Consider the following 18,754-nt stretch of genomic DNA (forward strand, 5'->3'; position numbering starts at 1 on the left):
GAGAGCACTGGCCTTATTTGAGGGGGGGGGGTGATGAAAATTAAACACAAAACATCTTTTTCCAAAATAGATATATATAGAAGGCAAAGTTGTTAAGGTATGGCTAAAAGGCACACCCCAAATTTTTAGCTTAGTCAACGATCTCAAGAGGACACCTGTTATTTTTATGTTAAGCCACTACCCAGAAGGTGAGCCATGTAATTAAGAACTGTATGCGTTACTAACATGTGCTTTCTCTCCTCATACTGCTTGCAAAAAGGGGGGTCCTTTTCAATACCTTCTAGTAGTCTGTGGTTAGGGCCAAACCATGATGGTTTTTTCTATCCCCATGATGGGAAGGGAACTGGGGTCCTTGCCGGAGTTGGGAATTCTTTTTGTTTTCGCACACATTGTTCACACTCTGTAAGCTGCTCTGAAATAAAGAAACTTTGAGAACTGACTGTGGTGTGAGTTATTCGCGATTGTACTTTGCGCGTTTTTTTAAATATTTTGCGCCAATTTTGATGGACACCACTTCTGCGGAGCTTTGAGGTTTGTATTCTGCAGGTAAATGTGTGAGTACAAATTAAAATTTGTTTTTCTTGACTGAATCTTTTCTAACTATTTTTCTAGTTTCCTTCAATTTCAGGTCATTCCTTGGAAGACATTGTGTCCAGGCTATCCAGCTTAAGCAGGTCACGGGACCATGAGAGAAGGACTTCTTGCGAGAAACAGATAATAATTTCATTTCTTTTATTCAAGAGAAAGTTTGCAAAGACCAATGCTTACTAGAAATATGATTTGAGTAGAATCAGTTGCATTACTAAAAAAAATATCATTGAATACTGTATTAAACTACCTATAAGAAAGTCATTTATCTTGTCACTTATAAAAAGTGGTAGTGTCAGCATCATCATTTGTCTTTTTCTTCAGTTTTGTACACTTTTTTATCAAACTTTTTGTGTAAACTTCAGGATGATTTTTTTAATGTGACTGGTTGTGTTTTATGTTCTGGCATCAAATTTAGTTTTCCCGTTCAACACTAACTTCTTGTCTTTTCCCAACAGAGTCATCCCTGGATGGAAGTCCTCTACCTGAAGGAAGGATGTCTCCTGCCTTAAAACTACCTGAAGGATGTCTCCTGTTTTAAGACTACCTGAAGGAAGGATGTCTCCTTCCTTATTGACTACTTACTGGCACAGGGTACTCACCGCCACCCTGCTTTCGGTGGTGGACAGAGAGTGGCGCCCCTGCCCATTGAGGAGCTGCAGAGCTTAGTACTTATTCTAGGCCTGCACTTTCTTTTCCCAGGACTTGTTGTTTCTTTGTATCCACAGCCAGAAACTTCTCGACTTCTCGACTTCCTCTGCCATGCTCCTTGCTTCTTGCACAGCATGTCGGTCTCTGCACAGTCAACAAAGACGTCCCTGCAAAGCCTGACTACACCCAAGCTCCACAGGGCTCCACTCCCTAAAGCACAGTCCTGGGCTAGGTCCTACGCTTGGACTGTTGAAGGCTGCTGGCTTTCTCTCTTTCTCTCCGACTTCTCAACTCTCCTGTGTTTGCTTATTGTTTGTTTATTTTTTGTGTGTTTTGTGTGTTTCCTCTTTTGGACATCTAGAACTCCGAATCTTTCACTGCAGAAGGCATAAAGCAAGTTGCCAAACTCGTTCAACTTCCTCTCTACATCTCCCTTTAAGCCTTGCTCTAGGACGTTACTGAGGTCGTTGTCTAACTCCTCACATGCTTCCTTGTTCGCTCTAGGCCACTTAATCTTCTCTTTTCTCCCTGGGTCTAGTTCCTTCACACTTGAATTCCCCTAGCTCCTTTCGACAAGCACAATGAACAGTGGACCACGGCTTAACATCCCGTCCGAAGGACTACGACCCTAAACAATAGCGTGCATGTCGGGCAGCTGATGCGGGTGAGCGACAACAGCCGGGATTCGAACTCCCAACCTCTTAGTCCAGAAGCAGGATCACTATCCACTGGACTACGCCAGTCTGTTTCCTGCCGACAACTACCCTCCTTCGTAGTTGTCACTGGATGATCCAGGGTGATAAAAGATAGTCAGGAGTAAAAGAAGATGATTTATTTGCTGGACAAATTACAGATCAGCATGTTTTCCTTTTCTTATACCCTGCTAGCTATGTTGCTGTTGTCTTTGTTTAACATCTATTATCTCGCTAGATGTGGTCTCTTGGTGAATTACAATTTTAGATTCAAACCAACAACCTAAAGTACAGGTTTCTAACTTCCAAATTTTATTTCAGCATGACTCTAGGTTCTGTAGTACAGATTAAACTAACAATCCTTTGCCTTTCAGTACATTCTTGCAGTAAAGCGCACTTTGCTGCCGCTTAGAGTAAGAATAATACTGACTTTTCTTTCATCTCTCTTAGTGCCCAACCTTTCAATGCTTGGAACTTCTTGTAAACAATCCTAAATTCTTTCACATTCCTTCAAATGCAAGAGCTACCAGGTATAGCTATACTATAGGTATGTTTGCGGTGGCAGCAGTGACCACAAAAACCGTGAATATAAAAGTACCGCGAAAAAAACATGATTTACTGTACTTGGAAGGGGGTGTTTAAGAGCCAAATCCATATCACATGCCATAACCATGTGTCCGTACAACATCCCAGAGGTCAAAACCATACAGATGGGGTAACTTACTTAGGAAGCAAGAGTTACCAGGAATTCAGCACCGAGGACAGGAACAACATTGTCCCATCTCACACAGGTCTAAACTATCTTGAAGAGTCATATCCGAATCGTGTACTGTATTCTTGTCCTGCAATGTGTTAGGGCTGAGCTGTAGAGATGGGGTGGATGGGTGATCAGATGTATTACTGCAATGTCAGGTTTAGTTAGTCTCTGATCCTTTCGGCAGTGGGGTTTGTGTGTTGGAGTGTGACGCCACTAGTCTGATATGACGCGCCTAAGATGGGCACCCAAATTATTTATATGCCTTGTGTACATCCCATGGTAGCTGGCACTACATCTAGGGGGGAAGGGGTGGTAAAATCTCCAAGTAGATCTTTGGGTGGCTGCAAAGACTGTATCAAATTGACCAGGCTGTATCCATTGACTAGACGGTATCCAATATGCCAATTGGGTGGCGTGTTGGAGACTGTCTGGAAAATGGATACGGCCTGGCCTATTTGATATATGTCTTGCAGGCACTCAACATCTGCTTGGAGATTAGTGTATTGGGGGGAGGGTATACTGTATATTACATGTGCCAGTGCCCCCTTCCCCATTGGGGGCTTAAATACCATAGGGATTGGCGAGGGGAACGCCAAGAGCATATAGCTACTTATTAAGCTAGCTCCGAGGCATGGTGGCTTCCGAGACAGTTTGGCTCCAGTCACGGATCACACCGTCTTTTGCAGGTATGGTCATGGGAGAGCCGGTGGGGTTAGTGTACCCCTATCCCCTTCCCTCTCGCGGCCTCTGCTTAAGACCCACACACAGAAAGGGGATACTAGTTAAGGAACCCAGCTTTGAAGGGTTTCCGATCTCGATGTGCAGTGATACATCTGATCACCCATCCACCCTATCTCTACAGCTCAGACCATGACACACTGTAGGACAAGACTGCGGTACGCAATTCGGATTTGACTCTTCAACATGGTTTGGCCCTGTGTGAGACGGGACAATGTTGCTCCTGTCCTTTGTGCTGAATTCCTGGTAACTCTTGCTTCCTAAGTAAGTTACCCCATCTGTATGGTTTTGACCACTGGGATGTTGTAGGGACACATGGTTATGGCATGTGATTTAGATTTGGCTCTTTAACACCCCCTTTCCAAGTAAAGTAAATCATGTTTTTTTTGCGTTACTTTTATATTCACGGTTTTTGTGGTCCCTTATCATTATCGTGAACAAATAATTTGCGAACTTTCTCTTTGCTGCACCTACTGCTATACATACCTATACATGTAGCTCTGCGAACATGTCCATTTTTCGCAGACAACAATCCTTTGCTACCTTCTACCACTAACCACTAACCTTTGCTACCACTAACCACTAACATAGAGCGAGTTACTGTATGTTATAGGACTGCATTTAATCTTTCTTTAGATGGTGAATGCCTTTATCTTGTTTTCCGGCACCACAATTAACCTTACTGATTAGCACCAAGAGACCATGCCTAGCTAGAAAATAGACTTTAAGCTAAGCGACAACAACAACTTTGTATGCACTAGTATATTGTTGGAATTTACTCTTGACATTCTTGTTTCTTTCCACGCCCACTGGATGAGACAAACTGAAGGCATGGAAGGCAGTTCAGCTTTCGACAATTTACTGAATTTATTTGAAATTCTCTCTCCATTGACTAATATTCTTGGAGTAATTCTATTTGGTATACTTATATAACACAGTGCGAGTCACTGCTCCTTGGCTTTTTCAGCTGTTTCCTTCTGTCCTCGTGGGTTTCGCCCCCTATAGCAGGACCCACTCAGGAAGGCGGGGCAGCAGTGCGGGCCAAACACTTCTAGCCAAGGTTCTTCAGATTCCACTCTCCATCTGTGCTCCTGACCCAGAGCCATCGGGATGCTCTCTCTGCCTCCTCTGTGACTCTCTTTGTGTATCTATTGAAATTATAACAGTGCAATACACGTGGGACACAGGCAGCTGTTGCTGGTGTTGTGTCCCACACATAAAAACGAATACTGGACAGACAGTACTCATTTTCACTTGAGTCTAGTGGGGAAAGTCGTGTAAAGTACCTTTCCCAAGGGCACAAGACCGGTGGCATGTCAGGACTCGAACCCGGGACCTCTTGGTTCCAAGTCGACGCACGCTGCCGTTGCGCCACACGACCCCACTCTTTGTCTCTTTGTCGCTTCCCTCCTTCTTCTCCCCTTCACTCCTACCACTCCTGGCATCCTCCATGATGACTGGCAGATGAAGCCTCTCGTTCCCATCTCCACGGGGAAGCACATCGCTCTCCATCCCTTGCAATTGACTTTACATGACTGCACCAGCACTTGGTACTTCAGTGCTTTCCTCTCATGTGCTTCTTCTACTCTTCTACACAGTTTTGGCTACATGTTGACTTTTCTATTCTTTTTTGCTAATAGATGGAAGAACAAAAGATTAAAATGCACCAGCTCTTGGTACTTCAGTGCTTTGATCCTCCCATGTGCTTCTTCTACTCTTCTACACAGTTTTGGCTACATGATGACTTTTCTATTCTTTCTTGCTAATAGATGGAAGAACAAAAGATTAAAATGCACCAGCTCTTGTGTGCAACTCACCAGTGCTTTCCTCTCTTATGTGCTTCTTCTACTCTTCTACACATGTACAGTTTTGGCTACATGATGATTCTGCTATTATTTCTTTCTTAGTAGATGGTGCAAGAATAAAAGACTAAAATTCTCTCTCCATGACATATTCTATGGAGTAATTCTATTTGGCACTTGGTTTTGGCCACACGACATTCTTCCTGACATGGCCAGCAACAACCTCTACAAGTTACTACTGTAGTATGTTAACTTGTACTTTTCAAGTCTTGGGTTACACTAGGTTCAAGTAAGTCTTTATAACATTTGTTGCGGCTTTGAGATAGAACTCCTAACTGTGTAACAGAGATTTTGGCTTAATCTTTATTTATTTAGGAACATCGATGTTAGACAATAAAAGGTAGGATTTAAAAAAATCTGGCTGCTTGGGTTATGGAACATTCCAATACGATCAACTAAATTTACCTTCACAGTTCCTTGGCCAAGTGACACTCAAGACTTTGAAAGTGAAAGTTTCCTTGTTCGGTTGGTTCTTAAGGTGGAGGATGTTGAAGGTCGTGGTAGGAAGACGTCTTGAAATTTCCTCGGCGATGGAGGCAGACCTTGACGTGGTGCCGGGGCTTTTCCTAACATGTCTCCCCTAAATTTTGGTCAGCTGAGTCATAAACATTACTAGTATCTGACACTTTACTAGCCTCTATCAGGCTTCAGGAGGCAGCTGGAAAGAGTAGAAATTGGACAAATAGAGAGATATAACATGCCGGGGGAGTTGGTCCGCTAGAGAGTACTATTTTAGCCTATTTTTCGTATTTTCGATGGATCATTTTCGAATTCCCTGAGTATACGCATGTTTTTGAATGATAGATAGTGAAAAGTATTCTAGATAGTGTAATTTGTAAGCCACGCGGCCTATTGCTAAGGAAATAAGAAACATTTAGAGTTTGTCAATAATAAAAGTTAACGTCATTTGGCGAAGGAATGGAATCGTGGAACTCTAGTTTGTTATATGGAATCGACAGCAGACGAATCAGTATTATTTACTATTAAAGAAATCGTGGATAGTTGTCTTGGTAGACATCGCCTCCTAGCGAAAGTAGGGCATTACTACAACCTCTTCAAAACTCGACGGCTGGTTTTCCCGGATGGGAGAAGTGTTGACTGTAAAAAAAAAAGAGAAGAAAAGTCACATTTCTATTAAAAGGCAGCAAGACGAACCTTTCTCGGTTATACTAGATGAAATGTGCAATTATGCAGATATTGATAATAACATAGACCTGTAATATCTATTTGCAAACTCATGGGATGCTGAAATGCTGATTGTCCACCACAATTTATAATACTAGTTACAGTTCAACCAATGGGAGAATAGCATTCAGCAGCTCGACCAATGGGGGATTGGTTAGATGTCCGTCAAATACGACCAACAATGAGACATCGCTGGCGTGAAAAAACACGTGATTTTATTATTTGGTCCACGTGATCATAGCAATTGGTTTAGGTAATCATAGCAATTGGTCCACGTGATTATAGCATTTGAACCACGTGATCATATCAATTGGTCTACGTGATCATAGCATGTGATCCACACGTGATCATAACAACTGGTCCACGTCGGATCATTTAGGCCGGAAAGCTGAGTGATTTGGTCGAAAATGCCGGTAAACTTTTTTTTAGTTTAAAATTTTTCATGACATCTTCATGGCGTATAACTAAGAAAACCTAAGAGGACAAAGATATTACTATCTCCAGCTGTCCTTTGCTGTCAAGCCGATGGGTGTGGATCATTTCGTCATCTCCTTTCCTCACCCGCGTCAGATATCGACCATACTCATCCTTCTCTAGTGACATCTGTAGTAACAACGTGTGTCAGTATGGCATAAATATTAGATCAACGTTGACATGTTTTCAATTTTGTAATGATACCGTATATAACTTATGTAGCATTAGGACGATTCATATGGAATACTACACGGTGTATTCTGTATTCTATTCAGAGCAGACCATATGCGAAGGTAAACATAATGCATTTGCTTTGCAAATGTTACCTTTCTAGTTTAGTCTTAATTTCATAATATTTTACCTGCAAGAGGCCAACACCATTTACGAAGACATTTGTTGGTTGTCCAAGAGTAAGGGTCCACTGAGTGGGCGGTGCGGAGTGCGACCTGTACGTCATTTGGTCTCCGTTGAAGGTGTATTCTTCTATAGCGCTAATTTTGAACAGCGTCGCCATCTTACGGGGGAACCACGCCAGACCTGGTGCATCAGTAAATAAAGATGTTATTGCAAAACAATTGTAACAGGTACAATGTATGCAAGTTCTTGATAAGTACTACAGTAACTATCGAACTAATATCAACGATATTACCTACAGCAATGCTAAGGAGTTGTCTATATAAACTCAAGTCTAAACACTACTGCGCTACTTTAATATATTGCTACAATATATACGGAGCAGGACAAAGTATTGGTGTTCTATGTAACTTAATACGCTAATTCATATATGTGATACAATGTCATAAATATTTATGAAAAACAGCTTTCGTGACAAATAATGTTTACCTTCACATGGTCTTACTTAACAAACTACTGTTCTGTAGACTTCTGTTTTATCCAATGGCATTCATACTGACCGACCCCCAACTCCCCCCTACTACAAAATGTAGCTTTTATTCTAAATTTATAAAAAAAAGGGAGATTGTGAACTCCCAAGAACCATTTTAGGGCTTCGTGTTCTTCAAAATCACACCATTCCCTGCGTCTGACCTTTTGGCCTCTGGTTATTCTAGCTGTAAATTTTGTAAAAACGTTTATAAACATTCAAATGTGGACCACGGAGGTTCGTCAATGGTTGTCTGGGGTTCGGGAGTAAGTCAGCAGTGTTCGGGGCGTGTTCGTGGGTCAAATTTGACTCAAACTGAACGCAAATTTGATTCAATTCGCATAGAAAGGTAGGCATGAGCTAAATTTCGTCACAATGCTCCCAAACAATGGTCGCGCCTTGGGGAAGAAGGTTACCGGAATGACTGAGGCTTAACTCACCGTATGCACGAAGTCCTCGTAGTTTTCGTTCTGGGAGTGGTCCTGCCTCCAACTACCAGCGATCTGGGCAGCATCCTTCTCCATATCTAACGTTTCTTTACTCGAAAATAGCTACAGCCCAAAGCAATAGCCGCCGTACACAGTTATATAATGGGTGACCCCAAGGGTCTATGACGCGGTAATACAAAGTAGTACGGACGATATGGGTCTTATATGGGTAGTCAGGTGTATACTGCAACTGTGTGGTATAAGATATATCAGGTTTGAGACTGTATGTGGGATTGGAATTTGAAGTTTTCTCCAGTTCTACTCCGAAATGACTACAGCCCAAAGCGTTAGCCCCACTAAGTGAACTGAGGCTTGTTTTTGAAATACCCAAGTGGCTTAGTTACGCTTATTAGTCATCCATTGTTTACTCATGTGATCCTGTTGTCATCAGGTGTTTTGGTGTAGGTTGTCTGACTACGTACTCATACATGGCGTTATCTCGATCAGTTAATAGGCCATGTTGATTTGATGATATGGATGACATCCGCGCGCGCATGAATTTCCGTCAGTGTAAAAAATGTTTTCGGCCATACTGTGAATCAAACAAAATGAGCGAATATATGTCATATATTGCAAAAAAAAAAGCATGAACGAACGATAATAATAGGATGCCGAAATCAATTTGGGAAAAGAAGATATATGTAAAGAAATGAAAATCTTTTATCATTATTTGTCATACCATACTCTGTGTGTTTAGTCATTTTTCCAACCTTTATGACCAAGTATATTTCATAATAAAGGTTACTTTGTTTATTCTTCGCACGCTCGCGTCAGTTTTGGGGTTCCCAGGGGATGTCACCCATACAATCAAATCAACATGGCCTCATTGTCGTCTGTACTCTGATTCTTACAAGTTTCACTATTATCAATGACTAGAACTTAGAAGGTTACGGGCAGCATTGTTGTCAGCACGCTACGTAACCAGGGGTTGTTTACCAGGCTTAGACTCATATCAATACAGGGTTCGAAATACCCGGGTTGCGACACACTTGGGTCGGGAGGTATATATAACAACAGAGCGTTCGGCTCGGAACCAAAAGGTCCCGAGTTCGATTCCTGCTATGCAACCGTGCCCATGGGAAAGGCACTTAGCTGAAAATGAGTATGTTTTCCGGATATCCGTTCATGCGATTGTCAGCGTTGTTGGCGGCATAAAAACAAGTTGAAAAATCTTTGAGTGTAAATGTTGGAATAGAAAAAAAAAGAACAACATGGGTTTTCAAAGTAAGATCCGCTTGCGACTACAACAGTTTTTTAAAAGAAATGTATATAGATATTATATTCTTATATGTTTAGTTTATATGTATGAATGTATTATGTTGATACGGGCCAATATGTCTGAAATAAACAAATTCAGGGTAGAACTCAGAAGAAAGACAACGTACTAAATCGCCAAACAAGCAAAATTTAATGCACGGACATTGACAATTAACACATGACGACAGCTCTAGCTGGGAATGTATGGTGTTTGAAAAGCAATTTGTGGTTGACTCCATTGTGTATCTACGTAACTACGAGTTATTTAACATATTGCTAGTTTCGTTCCATACGTGGGAATGTGACGTTTCCTTTAAAAGCAACAACAACAATAATTGCACACATTTTCATTCGCCAATGTTTTGCAGATGCAAGTTGCTGTAAAGCTATGTGGGCCCTTACTACTGTTACGGATTGGTAGTTGCAAAACAGTATTTGTTTTTTTTAAACATTGTTAAAATATAACACGTTTCATGCCATTTCAACTCAATTTAGCCCTACAGTTAGTGAAAATGACGCTAGGTGGCGTGCCCAGGCAGTGAAACAGAAAATGCTCTCTTGGTGATATGACCAGGCCTTGGTTGCTCGATGTGCAGCATTTCGTCGCCCAGAAGGCGGGTGGTCCCTTTACTTGCCCTTCTTGTAGTGCCGCTTGCAAACCACGTCACCTGCGGTACAGGTCTGCAAAACAAAACAAAAAACCTGCGTTTACGGAATGAACCGCTAGGTGGAATATTTGGGAGAACGAAGCAGAAACATGTGATTTCGAGGGAGATTCTCTGGGACATGGGGGGGGGTCTGTGTTGGCCGCCTCGTTCGCTGCGCTCACTCGGTGGCTTTATTCGGTGGTTATAGAAACTGACAAGGCTTTAATCACACCATATTCACCTCGGGCGGGTCAATAACCCTTGATTGAGAAACGGTATATCGTTACCACTGTAACGTTACAAACCACATGTTCCATGTTAAAAAGAACAAAAAATTAATTCTCTATTTGTTGTCATATTCGACCCATATTAGGTCAATTAATTTTAAGCATAAAATGCCCCCAAACCTTATAACACACAGTTTAATATCAACAGAATACATTCCTGCGCTATGCAATCTGGGAGATTTTACCCCCAGTCGCAATGCATCATGGGAATAGGGAAATGGTGAATAAGGTATCAGTGAATCTCCCCTACCAACAGCAGTGCGTCGTCCCCCTGCAGCTCCCTGATGTACAGCACATCGCCGATAGGGGGCCCTCTTTTCTGCGTCACCACCAACTTGTCTCCGTCCCATGTAGCAACGGACTGCAAACATGGCAAGAGAACTTCTTTGCATGAAATGACAAAAATTGTGAAACTTCCTAACATTTCATAACTTTTGATCGAACAAGTTTATCGAGTTTAAATAAAGGCTTACTACTACTACTACTACTACTACTACTACTACTACTACTACTATTACTACTACTACTACTACAACTATTGCTACTACTGCTGCTACTATTACTACTACTATTACTACTACTACTACTACTACTACTATTGCTACTACTACTGCTACTACTATTACTACTACTACTACTACTACTACTACTACTACTATTACTACTACTACTACTATTACTACTACTACTACTACTACTACTATTGCTACTACTGCTACTACTATTATATTACTACTACTACTACTACTACTACTACTACTATTACTACTACTACTTCTACTACTACTACTACTACTACTGTTCGGACGCCATTTTGTGTGACCTTGGACTCACCTTGACTTCCTTGTCGTCTGCGGTCTTCTCGTCGAATTCCTGCCCGATGTCGAACTCCACCGCGGTGTTCTTGAAGGTGGTGGACGTCTTGATGACGAAATGGTCGCCCGTCTGTGTGATCTCAGTGGTCGGCTTGGCCAGCGCACCCATCTTACGAAGGGCCATGTTCACCTCTGTGAAAAAGAAAGAAGTACAAAAACTTACAAGTTATTCAAATCAGGACCGAATTTGCATGATCTATAAGTATTTGCTACAATAGGCTTCTCATTAGGTGTAATAATACCCAAGAAAAACATGCAATATGTTAGCATTGGCAAAATTGAAATTTAGCATAGCTAATATGGATTAAGTGTAAGCTTACTAGTATGTAATAGTTCATGTACTCGTATCTACCCTTGTTGTTTTAATTTGTATCAAAGACACCCAATGTGTTCTGGATGAGGAAATCTGTCCGATATTTACATTTACTGCCATTTGTTAACCATATTTGATACCTGAAGCGTTAGAAAAAGTACTAAAAGCTATGTGAGGAGTCGCTTTATTTTTGGTACCACCAATAAATAGCTAGAACCAGCTTACGATACGAAAAACGCTACCGTTTTCCTTCAGCAAAATCACATTTTTTTCGCCGCAAATATCAGTATGCTATATGGGATAGGATTGATTCAACTTGATACGTTAAAAAATGACCAGAAAGTTGACTTAAAAAATCCTGTTCAACTGTCCTGAATTTGTATTGGATGCCTTTAAATCTTCGAATTTTACATGAAAGGTCCTCTTTAAAGTTTCTCTGAACACTAAAGCTCTGTTTATATTATATGACACATCATTCTTCACCACTTCCAGCTTGTCGTTACGGATTATGTCAGGCAGGCGTAGAAAAGACTCTCCAACTGTGAGTACGACTGGAGGTCATGACCCCATGACCCCATAGCGCCCACGCCTGCATGCTAATGAGGCACGGTTGGCAATGATCGTCAGACGAAAGGAAGTTGTTGTCGGCTCGATCTGTTTGGACATATGTCATTCGAGCAGTGGAGGGGAGAGCACATAAAACCTGTTTGAAACGTTTTTGAAATACAGAATTAAAGTCTAGTTTTTCAAGTACTAGGTTTTTTTTCTAGCAACATTTATAGACTTTTAATTGTATTTCCAAGGAAGTTATTATAAAATGTCTACAGTGTTTTAAAGAAATTTTATAATACCTTCATTGGAAATACAAAAATGGTCTATAAATGTTGCTAGAAAAACCTACTTGAAAAACTAGACTTTGAAATACAGAATTAATTTTGCCAAAGCTAACCTATTGCATGTTTTTCTTGAGAGAGTATTATAAATTACACTCTATAATTCAGGATGTATGTCAGTTATTTACAATACCGTGTCGCTTTTGTAGTGATTCAGATCTGAATTTTCCAACGTACACTGCTATCTGAGTAGGGCATGAAAGTAAATACATGCCAGCCACGTCCTAGGCTAGCTCTTCCACACATGTCAACCCATATTAACTACGCGACATTTTTTCCCGTGGATATCATGGGAAAATTCTCCTCTCACGCTTTCAACACAAATTCCTAGATCCAGGCGCTGACAGGCCCTCTGTAAGGCCATGTTGATTTCATTATATGGATGACATCCGCGCGCGCATGAATTTTCGGCCGTTTCCAAAAAAAAAAAAAGGTTTCAACCATACTGAAATCGTACAAAACAGTTGCAATGAGCAAAAAGTATACCATAAGTTACAAAAAAATTAACAAAAACTATACCAATGTCGTAGAATGCCAAAATCAAACGAAAAAAGACGAAATTGTAAAGAAATGAACTTGAAGACTAGATTATTCGCCAAACCATATTCTGTGCCATTTGCTCAACCCTCATGACCACGTAGATTTCATAATGAAAAGAACTTTTTTTTTGCAAAACTTTTTTTTTATTCGCACGCGCGCATCAGTTTTGGGGCTCCCGGAAGATGTCATCCATATAATCAAATCAACATGGCCTAATTCCTAGATCCAGGCGCTGACAGGCCCTCTGTAACGTCCTTCGCTAAGTCAGCAAAAACCCGGCATTATTCAAGCGCGAATTCTCAAACGGCGTGGCGAAAGGATTCGTCTCGGCGAGATGTTTGAGGGACAAATGAAGTACGTAATGGAAAACCAATATGGTGCCGGATTCAAGCGCCTGGCAACAGAACCACCCATCGTTTGTGCAGCTGTCAATCATTTTTCATCAATGATTGACAGTTTATTTTGTCGGTAGTCACTAGTTTCCACCAGGCTATCAATGCAGAATACAAAAACAGTAAATATTAGCGCCTGGCAACAGAACCACTCATGGTATGGGTAGCTGTCAATCATTTTTCATCAATGACTGACAGTTTATTTTGTCGGTAGTCACTAGTTTACACCAGGCTATCAATGAAGAATACAAAAACAGTAAATATTAGCCACCTAAACATCACACCCACAGACCATATAGTGCCAAAGAGTTTTAAAAAATTACTACTGCAGTACCAAGGTCGATCACCAGGTGCACAAAATCGACCTACATGTACACAATCCACATCGCTCTATTTGGACAGTTTCTACTCTTTCCAACCGCCTCCCGAAGCCTGGTAGAGGCTATCAAATATCATTCAGACCGAAAACAATACCGCTCAAGCATTTCACGGAAGTGATTAGCAAAAAGGAAGAATAGGTGGTCATCATAGAGTTTATTTGCTTCGGCGGACTGACTCTCCTGGCCATTTTTTCCCTTTTTGCCGAATTCTACAATCCGTACCCCCGTCGGGACGCCTTGTAGAGGCCAGGCTGGCACGGTTTCTGCTTATGTAATGCATTGTTTGTACCTGTAATGTTCTAACGAGGTGTGAAACAAAAACCGTTATCTTTTAAAATACAACCGACCCATTTGAATAGCCATAGGAGCAAAGGAATCCGCGGTTAATATTTAGACCACGTCTCTATACACCCAACGACTGATCCAGAACAGAGTAGACTAGTAATTGTATGCAAATCAGCGGGGAACAAAGACATTGTAATAAATCGCTGTGCGGGCTTGTCGCCATAAATTTGCCAAAAACAGCAATTGAGTTTTTTTTTTCTTTGAGAACTTGGCAACGTAATTGTCCTTGACAACTTGGCAACGACATCCCCTTGTGTACAATGGCCTACGCGGCCGGCTAAAGCAGTGAGGGTAGTTTTGAAGTGCCCTTGGGTCGTGGTAGCAGTCTGATATTCAGGCTGTATCACCTATGTTCCAATTGGATATTCTATTCTACCTTCTTGATCTGGTGTACTAGCTAGTTTTTACCTGGTCGGGTTGAACAACTAGCAATGCAGTTTCGCTGGTTGTCAATATCATAGGGTAATCATATTTTCTAGATTAAAGTATCATAGGGTTTGGTGAGTTTTGTAATGCATTAGGTGCTTCTGAAACATAACGTCGCCCCATACAACGCGAAATTGCCAAGTTTTTTTTTTCTCACACAGTTTGAAAGGCACATTTATCCAAAATAGAATGAGCTGTCGCAGACGTGGTTGTTTGATGATGATAACACCCGCATGTAACGGTAGATAAGGGTAACATAATTGCCTCATTAACACCGTTGTTAAGTTGTTTGCCCTGTAACTTGCATAATGATGTCCACATAGTACTAAGAAGCAAGAAAATCTTTAATACAATATACCAAGAAGATGGCTGAAATCTTCCTCCCTCCGTATTCAGTTTCCTTCGAATATTTCTTTTCTGATATTGATCATTTCTCAGCATTAAATTGTTCCTTGCTGTTCCAGTCAATATGGCAGACCCATAGCACACTAGGCTTATAGCCTAGTCTAGCGTGATTGGGGCAGGCTGTCTTCGGGGTTCAAATACTAGTAGTTTTCCCCAGTCCAGCCCAACAGACTGTCCGGTAGGAGTCCTGGTAGGAGTGTTACGCCTAGCTGTAGAAGTTTTGCACGCCAGGAGTTGATTACTAAGTAGCCCTACCAACTCCCGTCGTGCAAAACCTACCGGGGAACCTAGCTGAGTCGGGCGGGGAAGAGCATCTGCAGCCCCGAAGAGAACCCACCTAAACCACGATAGACTGGATACTGCCAGGCTATACTAGGCCCATGCAGATTTAAGTATGCGGGCCCAACTGAGGGGGGCTGGCATGGCCCTGGAGCAGGGGAGCTGGTCTGTGAAGGCCCTGGAAACACAGTCTGGCACCCAGGCTACACGGTTCCTCTTATTATATGTCCGCAGCCGACATCCATACACACTAGTATAAACACATCTGTTTTTAATCCATCATATCAAGACGGAAGTGTCACACGTCATGCGTTACTGACAGATGTGAGGTGTACATGTGGCCTACTGACTGTAGCGTGCGTAGTGGTTAGTGTCCCTGTCTCTGGACCAAGAGGTCGAGAGTTCGAATCCTGGCTGTTGTCGCTCGCTATTGGAAACCAGGAAAGTGTTCACTGTTCTTGTCGAAAAGAGGTATAAAGGACATTTCTCTGTAAAGTGAACTGTACAAAGCGCCTGTCTTCCCTGACACAACCAGCGAACGATTTAATAGCTCTTTGCGATGAAGAGATCACTTTACTGTATCAACAATGTTTAAAACAGACATACATGACAACACTGGGCGACATCTATCATGATGCTATGGTTGTGGTCAGGGGGTTGTGGTGATCAGTGTGTCATCTTTTCGCCAGCTGTGCCCAACTAGCCATGAATGATTCAAATCATCACACGTGTCGGCATTTCTCCCTTAATACGGACCCCTATGGCTTCATCATTCCATAGTAGCCTGGGTGCCAGACTGTTTCCAGGGCCTTCAAAGACCAGTTCCGTAGCCTGGGTGCCAGACTGCAGCTGTTTCACAGGCCAGTTCTTGTCATTTATTTCATCTTCTGTGTCAATGGTTTCAATGTTTTTGTATGCTAAGCTGCATTGAAAATAAATTTCTCAGGATTAAATGGGCCACCCGTAGCCAGCTGTATAGAAATTTAGTAAATAAAAAAAAATTGTAAAAAAAAAAAACGTAAATACTAGACAGATAACCCCTATGCAGACCCTCATTTCCACCAACTGTGTCCCGCACAGTAGTAGGTATATTCCAGCTGTGAAAACCTTGGTGTCTGTTTTTAATCCTAACCGTCTGCCCCCTGTAGTGTGATGTTACGGAACCGAACATTCCTCAGGCGACAGTGTCCTTCAACGCTACACGGTTCAAACTTCAGTTTGTTAACAGAAACCTCCTAAAATTCTATAAAAAATATTTAGCGGAGTGGCGTAACAAATACAGACGGTACGTAGGCTAGTGATTATTGTAAAAAAAATGCTAACACTTAACTAAATGAAACAATTTTCTTATGTATAGTTTAATGAAAAGGAGGGTGGATTTTTAAAAAAATCACGATGTTTTTTTTACAGTTTGTACGTATTATGTGAAGGCCGTAGGTTTGTACTCTCCAAGCAGAGGCTTGGATTTTGGCTTATTTTTTGGCGTGCTTTTGGGCTTTTTTTATCGGGGTTTCTTTCTTGCATTAGAGTTGGCGTAGCCTGGGTTCCAGACCCATAGCACACTGGACACAAATATCTCAGTGAGCCTGGCACACTGAGATATTTTGTGTCCAGTGTGCTTTGGGTCTGGCATCCAGGCTAGAGTTGGCGTGAAAAGTTCCAGTGCAAAAAAGAAACCCTGACAAAAAAAGGCTAAAACACGGCAAAAATAAGCCCAAACCCAAACCTCTGCTTGGAGAGTAGCCTCGTTACCAGACCCATAGCAAGCTAGGCCCAGAGTGTGGATCTGGGCCTAACTGAGCGGGGACTGTGGTGTAATTTTCTTGGGGACAAGTTGGCCCTGGTCTCGAGGAGCTGGCCTGTATGTACGCCCCGAAAACAGTCTGGAACCCAGGCTAACGTTTACAACATTCCTGGTACAGGCTGCCTCCGTGTTTGAAGAGGTTAGTCTACTAGTGCTTCAGACGAGACGAGGTCACACCCCAGCAAATCCGGGGACAGTTATGTGACCAAACACACGCAGTGTACGTGACAAATACTTCAGCTTGGCAGTCAGACCATTGTAGGCTCCCTGGTATCTATACGGTCCTGGGAGTGTTGTCCGTCCGCCTAAGCCTTTTAGAGCACACCGGGAGTTTTTACGAGGACGATTTCAATAACTAAGAATCGTCTATCAGAATGGCCCACTGGAAAGGTAGACCGTCAGAAAGAAAGCCTCATGGGGTCAGTATTAATAAATATCTCTTAAGTCGGTATATGCAGAATGGTTTCCAAGCAATACAAACATCACACAGTGTGACTTTGTGTCGTACGGTTTTCTGGTAGACTATATATCAAATGGTAGAACCAACCGTAGAAAAGGATCAACGGCGACCCTTTCTGTCGCAAGAATGTCGTACGACTCATTCACGACTATTTCAAGAATAATCTAAACTTACTACTGGTTTGTATGCCTGTCGTAAGACGCACATAAATTTTGCATTTTACAAGGGTTTGTCAGACTTCAAAAGTCTGTACCACGACAATGGCACGTTGTTCTTGAGTATGTAAACGTGTACACACAAATATAGACCCGATCTTACTATAATAGTAAATTGTTAGCCTGTCAATTGGCAGACAAGGAACATTGTTATCGACAGACTTGGCCAAATATACGACCCAAAACATGCTAACAACGCAAACATTCGGCCATACACTGATACAGAGTAGGTCTGTGTTTGAGAGAAAATTTGGAAAATAAGTCTTACCGAGTTTCTTCATGAATTCCTCGAAGTTTTCGCTGCTGTCCAGCTTCCATGTTCCCGAGAGATCGACCGGCATGTTGGAGTCGGTTTGTTCGGTGCAGGACGCGGGGGAGACCGAGGAAGGTACGCGGTGGCTACGACGGCTGGAGTCCGGAGTCGAAGTGGGGACGGCGGCGGTGTCGTGGCTAGAACGTGGGTGTAGAAAAGGGGGTGGGGCCGGGTGGAGGCTGGGAAGGGGGTGTGGTCGTGCTAGTGACCTCTGCCCTCAAGGGCACAGAAATAACGGTGCCGTGTCAGTAAAAACTAGGACGGCTGGGGCATGGGCTGTTCCACTTTACAAAACTGTGAGGGTGGGCACCTTTCCTTCTAAACCACTCATAATTTGTTGATAATCTACTTAAAATTCGTAAAACGTAGATAGAAATTTGTAAGTCCCGTTAAGAATTTAAAAGTACACATGTTCAATAAAGGTCAACGGCCCAATTTAAATAATAACTGTTTCCGATTCCCCTTTAAGAATTGGAAGATGGACTAGTCCAGTGTTTCTGGTCACACGGCCGTCACGCGCTCAACACATATGCAGGAAACGTGACTGCATTGCTGTATATCTGTTATATGTTACAGTCAGTCACCATTCATATAGCAAAGGCTTT

At 42.1% G+C, this 18,754-nt stretch overlaps 2 protein-coding genes across 2 annotated transcripts; both read right to left on the reverse strand.

Moving 5' to 3' along the window:
* Positions 1-5,616: 5,616 nt before the first annotated feature.
* LOC109476377 lies at positions 5,617-8,440 on the reverse strand. The gene is made up of 4 exons (XM_019777311.1): positions 8,271-8,440; positions 7,309-7,484; positions 6,969-7,076; positions 5,617-6,386 (listed from the first exon to the last, which is right to left on the reverse strand). The coding sequence occupies exons 2-4, from the start codon at positions 7,459-7,461 to the stop codon at positions 6,333-6,335; spliced, it is 315 nt and encodes a 104-aa protein (XP_019632870.1). The 5' UTR covers positions 7,462-7,484; positions 8,271-8,440; the 3' UTR covers positions 5,617-6,332.
* Positions 8,441-9,703: 1,263 nt separating this feature from the next.
* On the reverse strand, positions 9,704-18,327 carry LOC109476369 (fatty acid-binding protein, brain-like). Its single transcript, XM_019777304.1, has 4 exons — positions 18,105-18,327; positions 11,344-11,516; positions 10,760-10,870; positions 9,704-10,256 (listed from the first exon to the last, which is right to left on the reverse strand). The coding sequence occupies exons 1-4, from the start codon at positions 18,175-18,177 to the stop codon at positions 10,203-10,205; spliced, it is 411 nt and encodes a 136-aa protein (XP_019632863.1). The 5' UTR covers positions 18,178-18,327; the 3' UTR covers positions 9,704-10,202.
* Positions 18,328-18,754: the final 427 nt, after the last annotated feature.

Source organism: Branchiostoma belcheri, unplaced genomic scaffold (assembly GCF_001625305.1).
Source record: "Branchiostoma belcheri isolate BF01 breed outbred unplaced genomic scaffold, Haploidv18h27 scaffold37, whole genome shotgun sequence".
Classification (NCBI taxonomy): domain Eukaryota; kingdom Metazoa; phylum Chordata; class Leptocardii; order Amphioxiformes; family Branchiostomatidae; genus Branchiostoma; species Branchiostoma belcheri.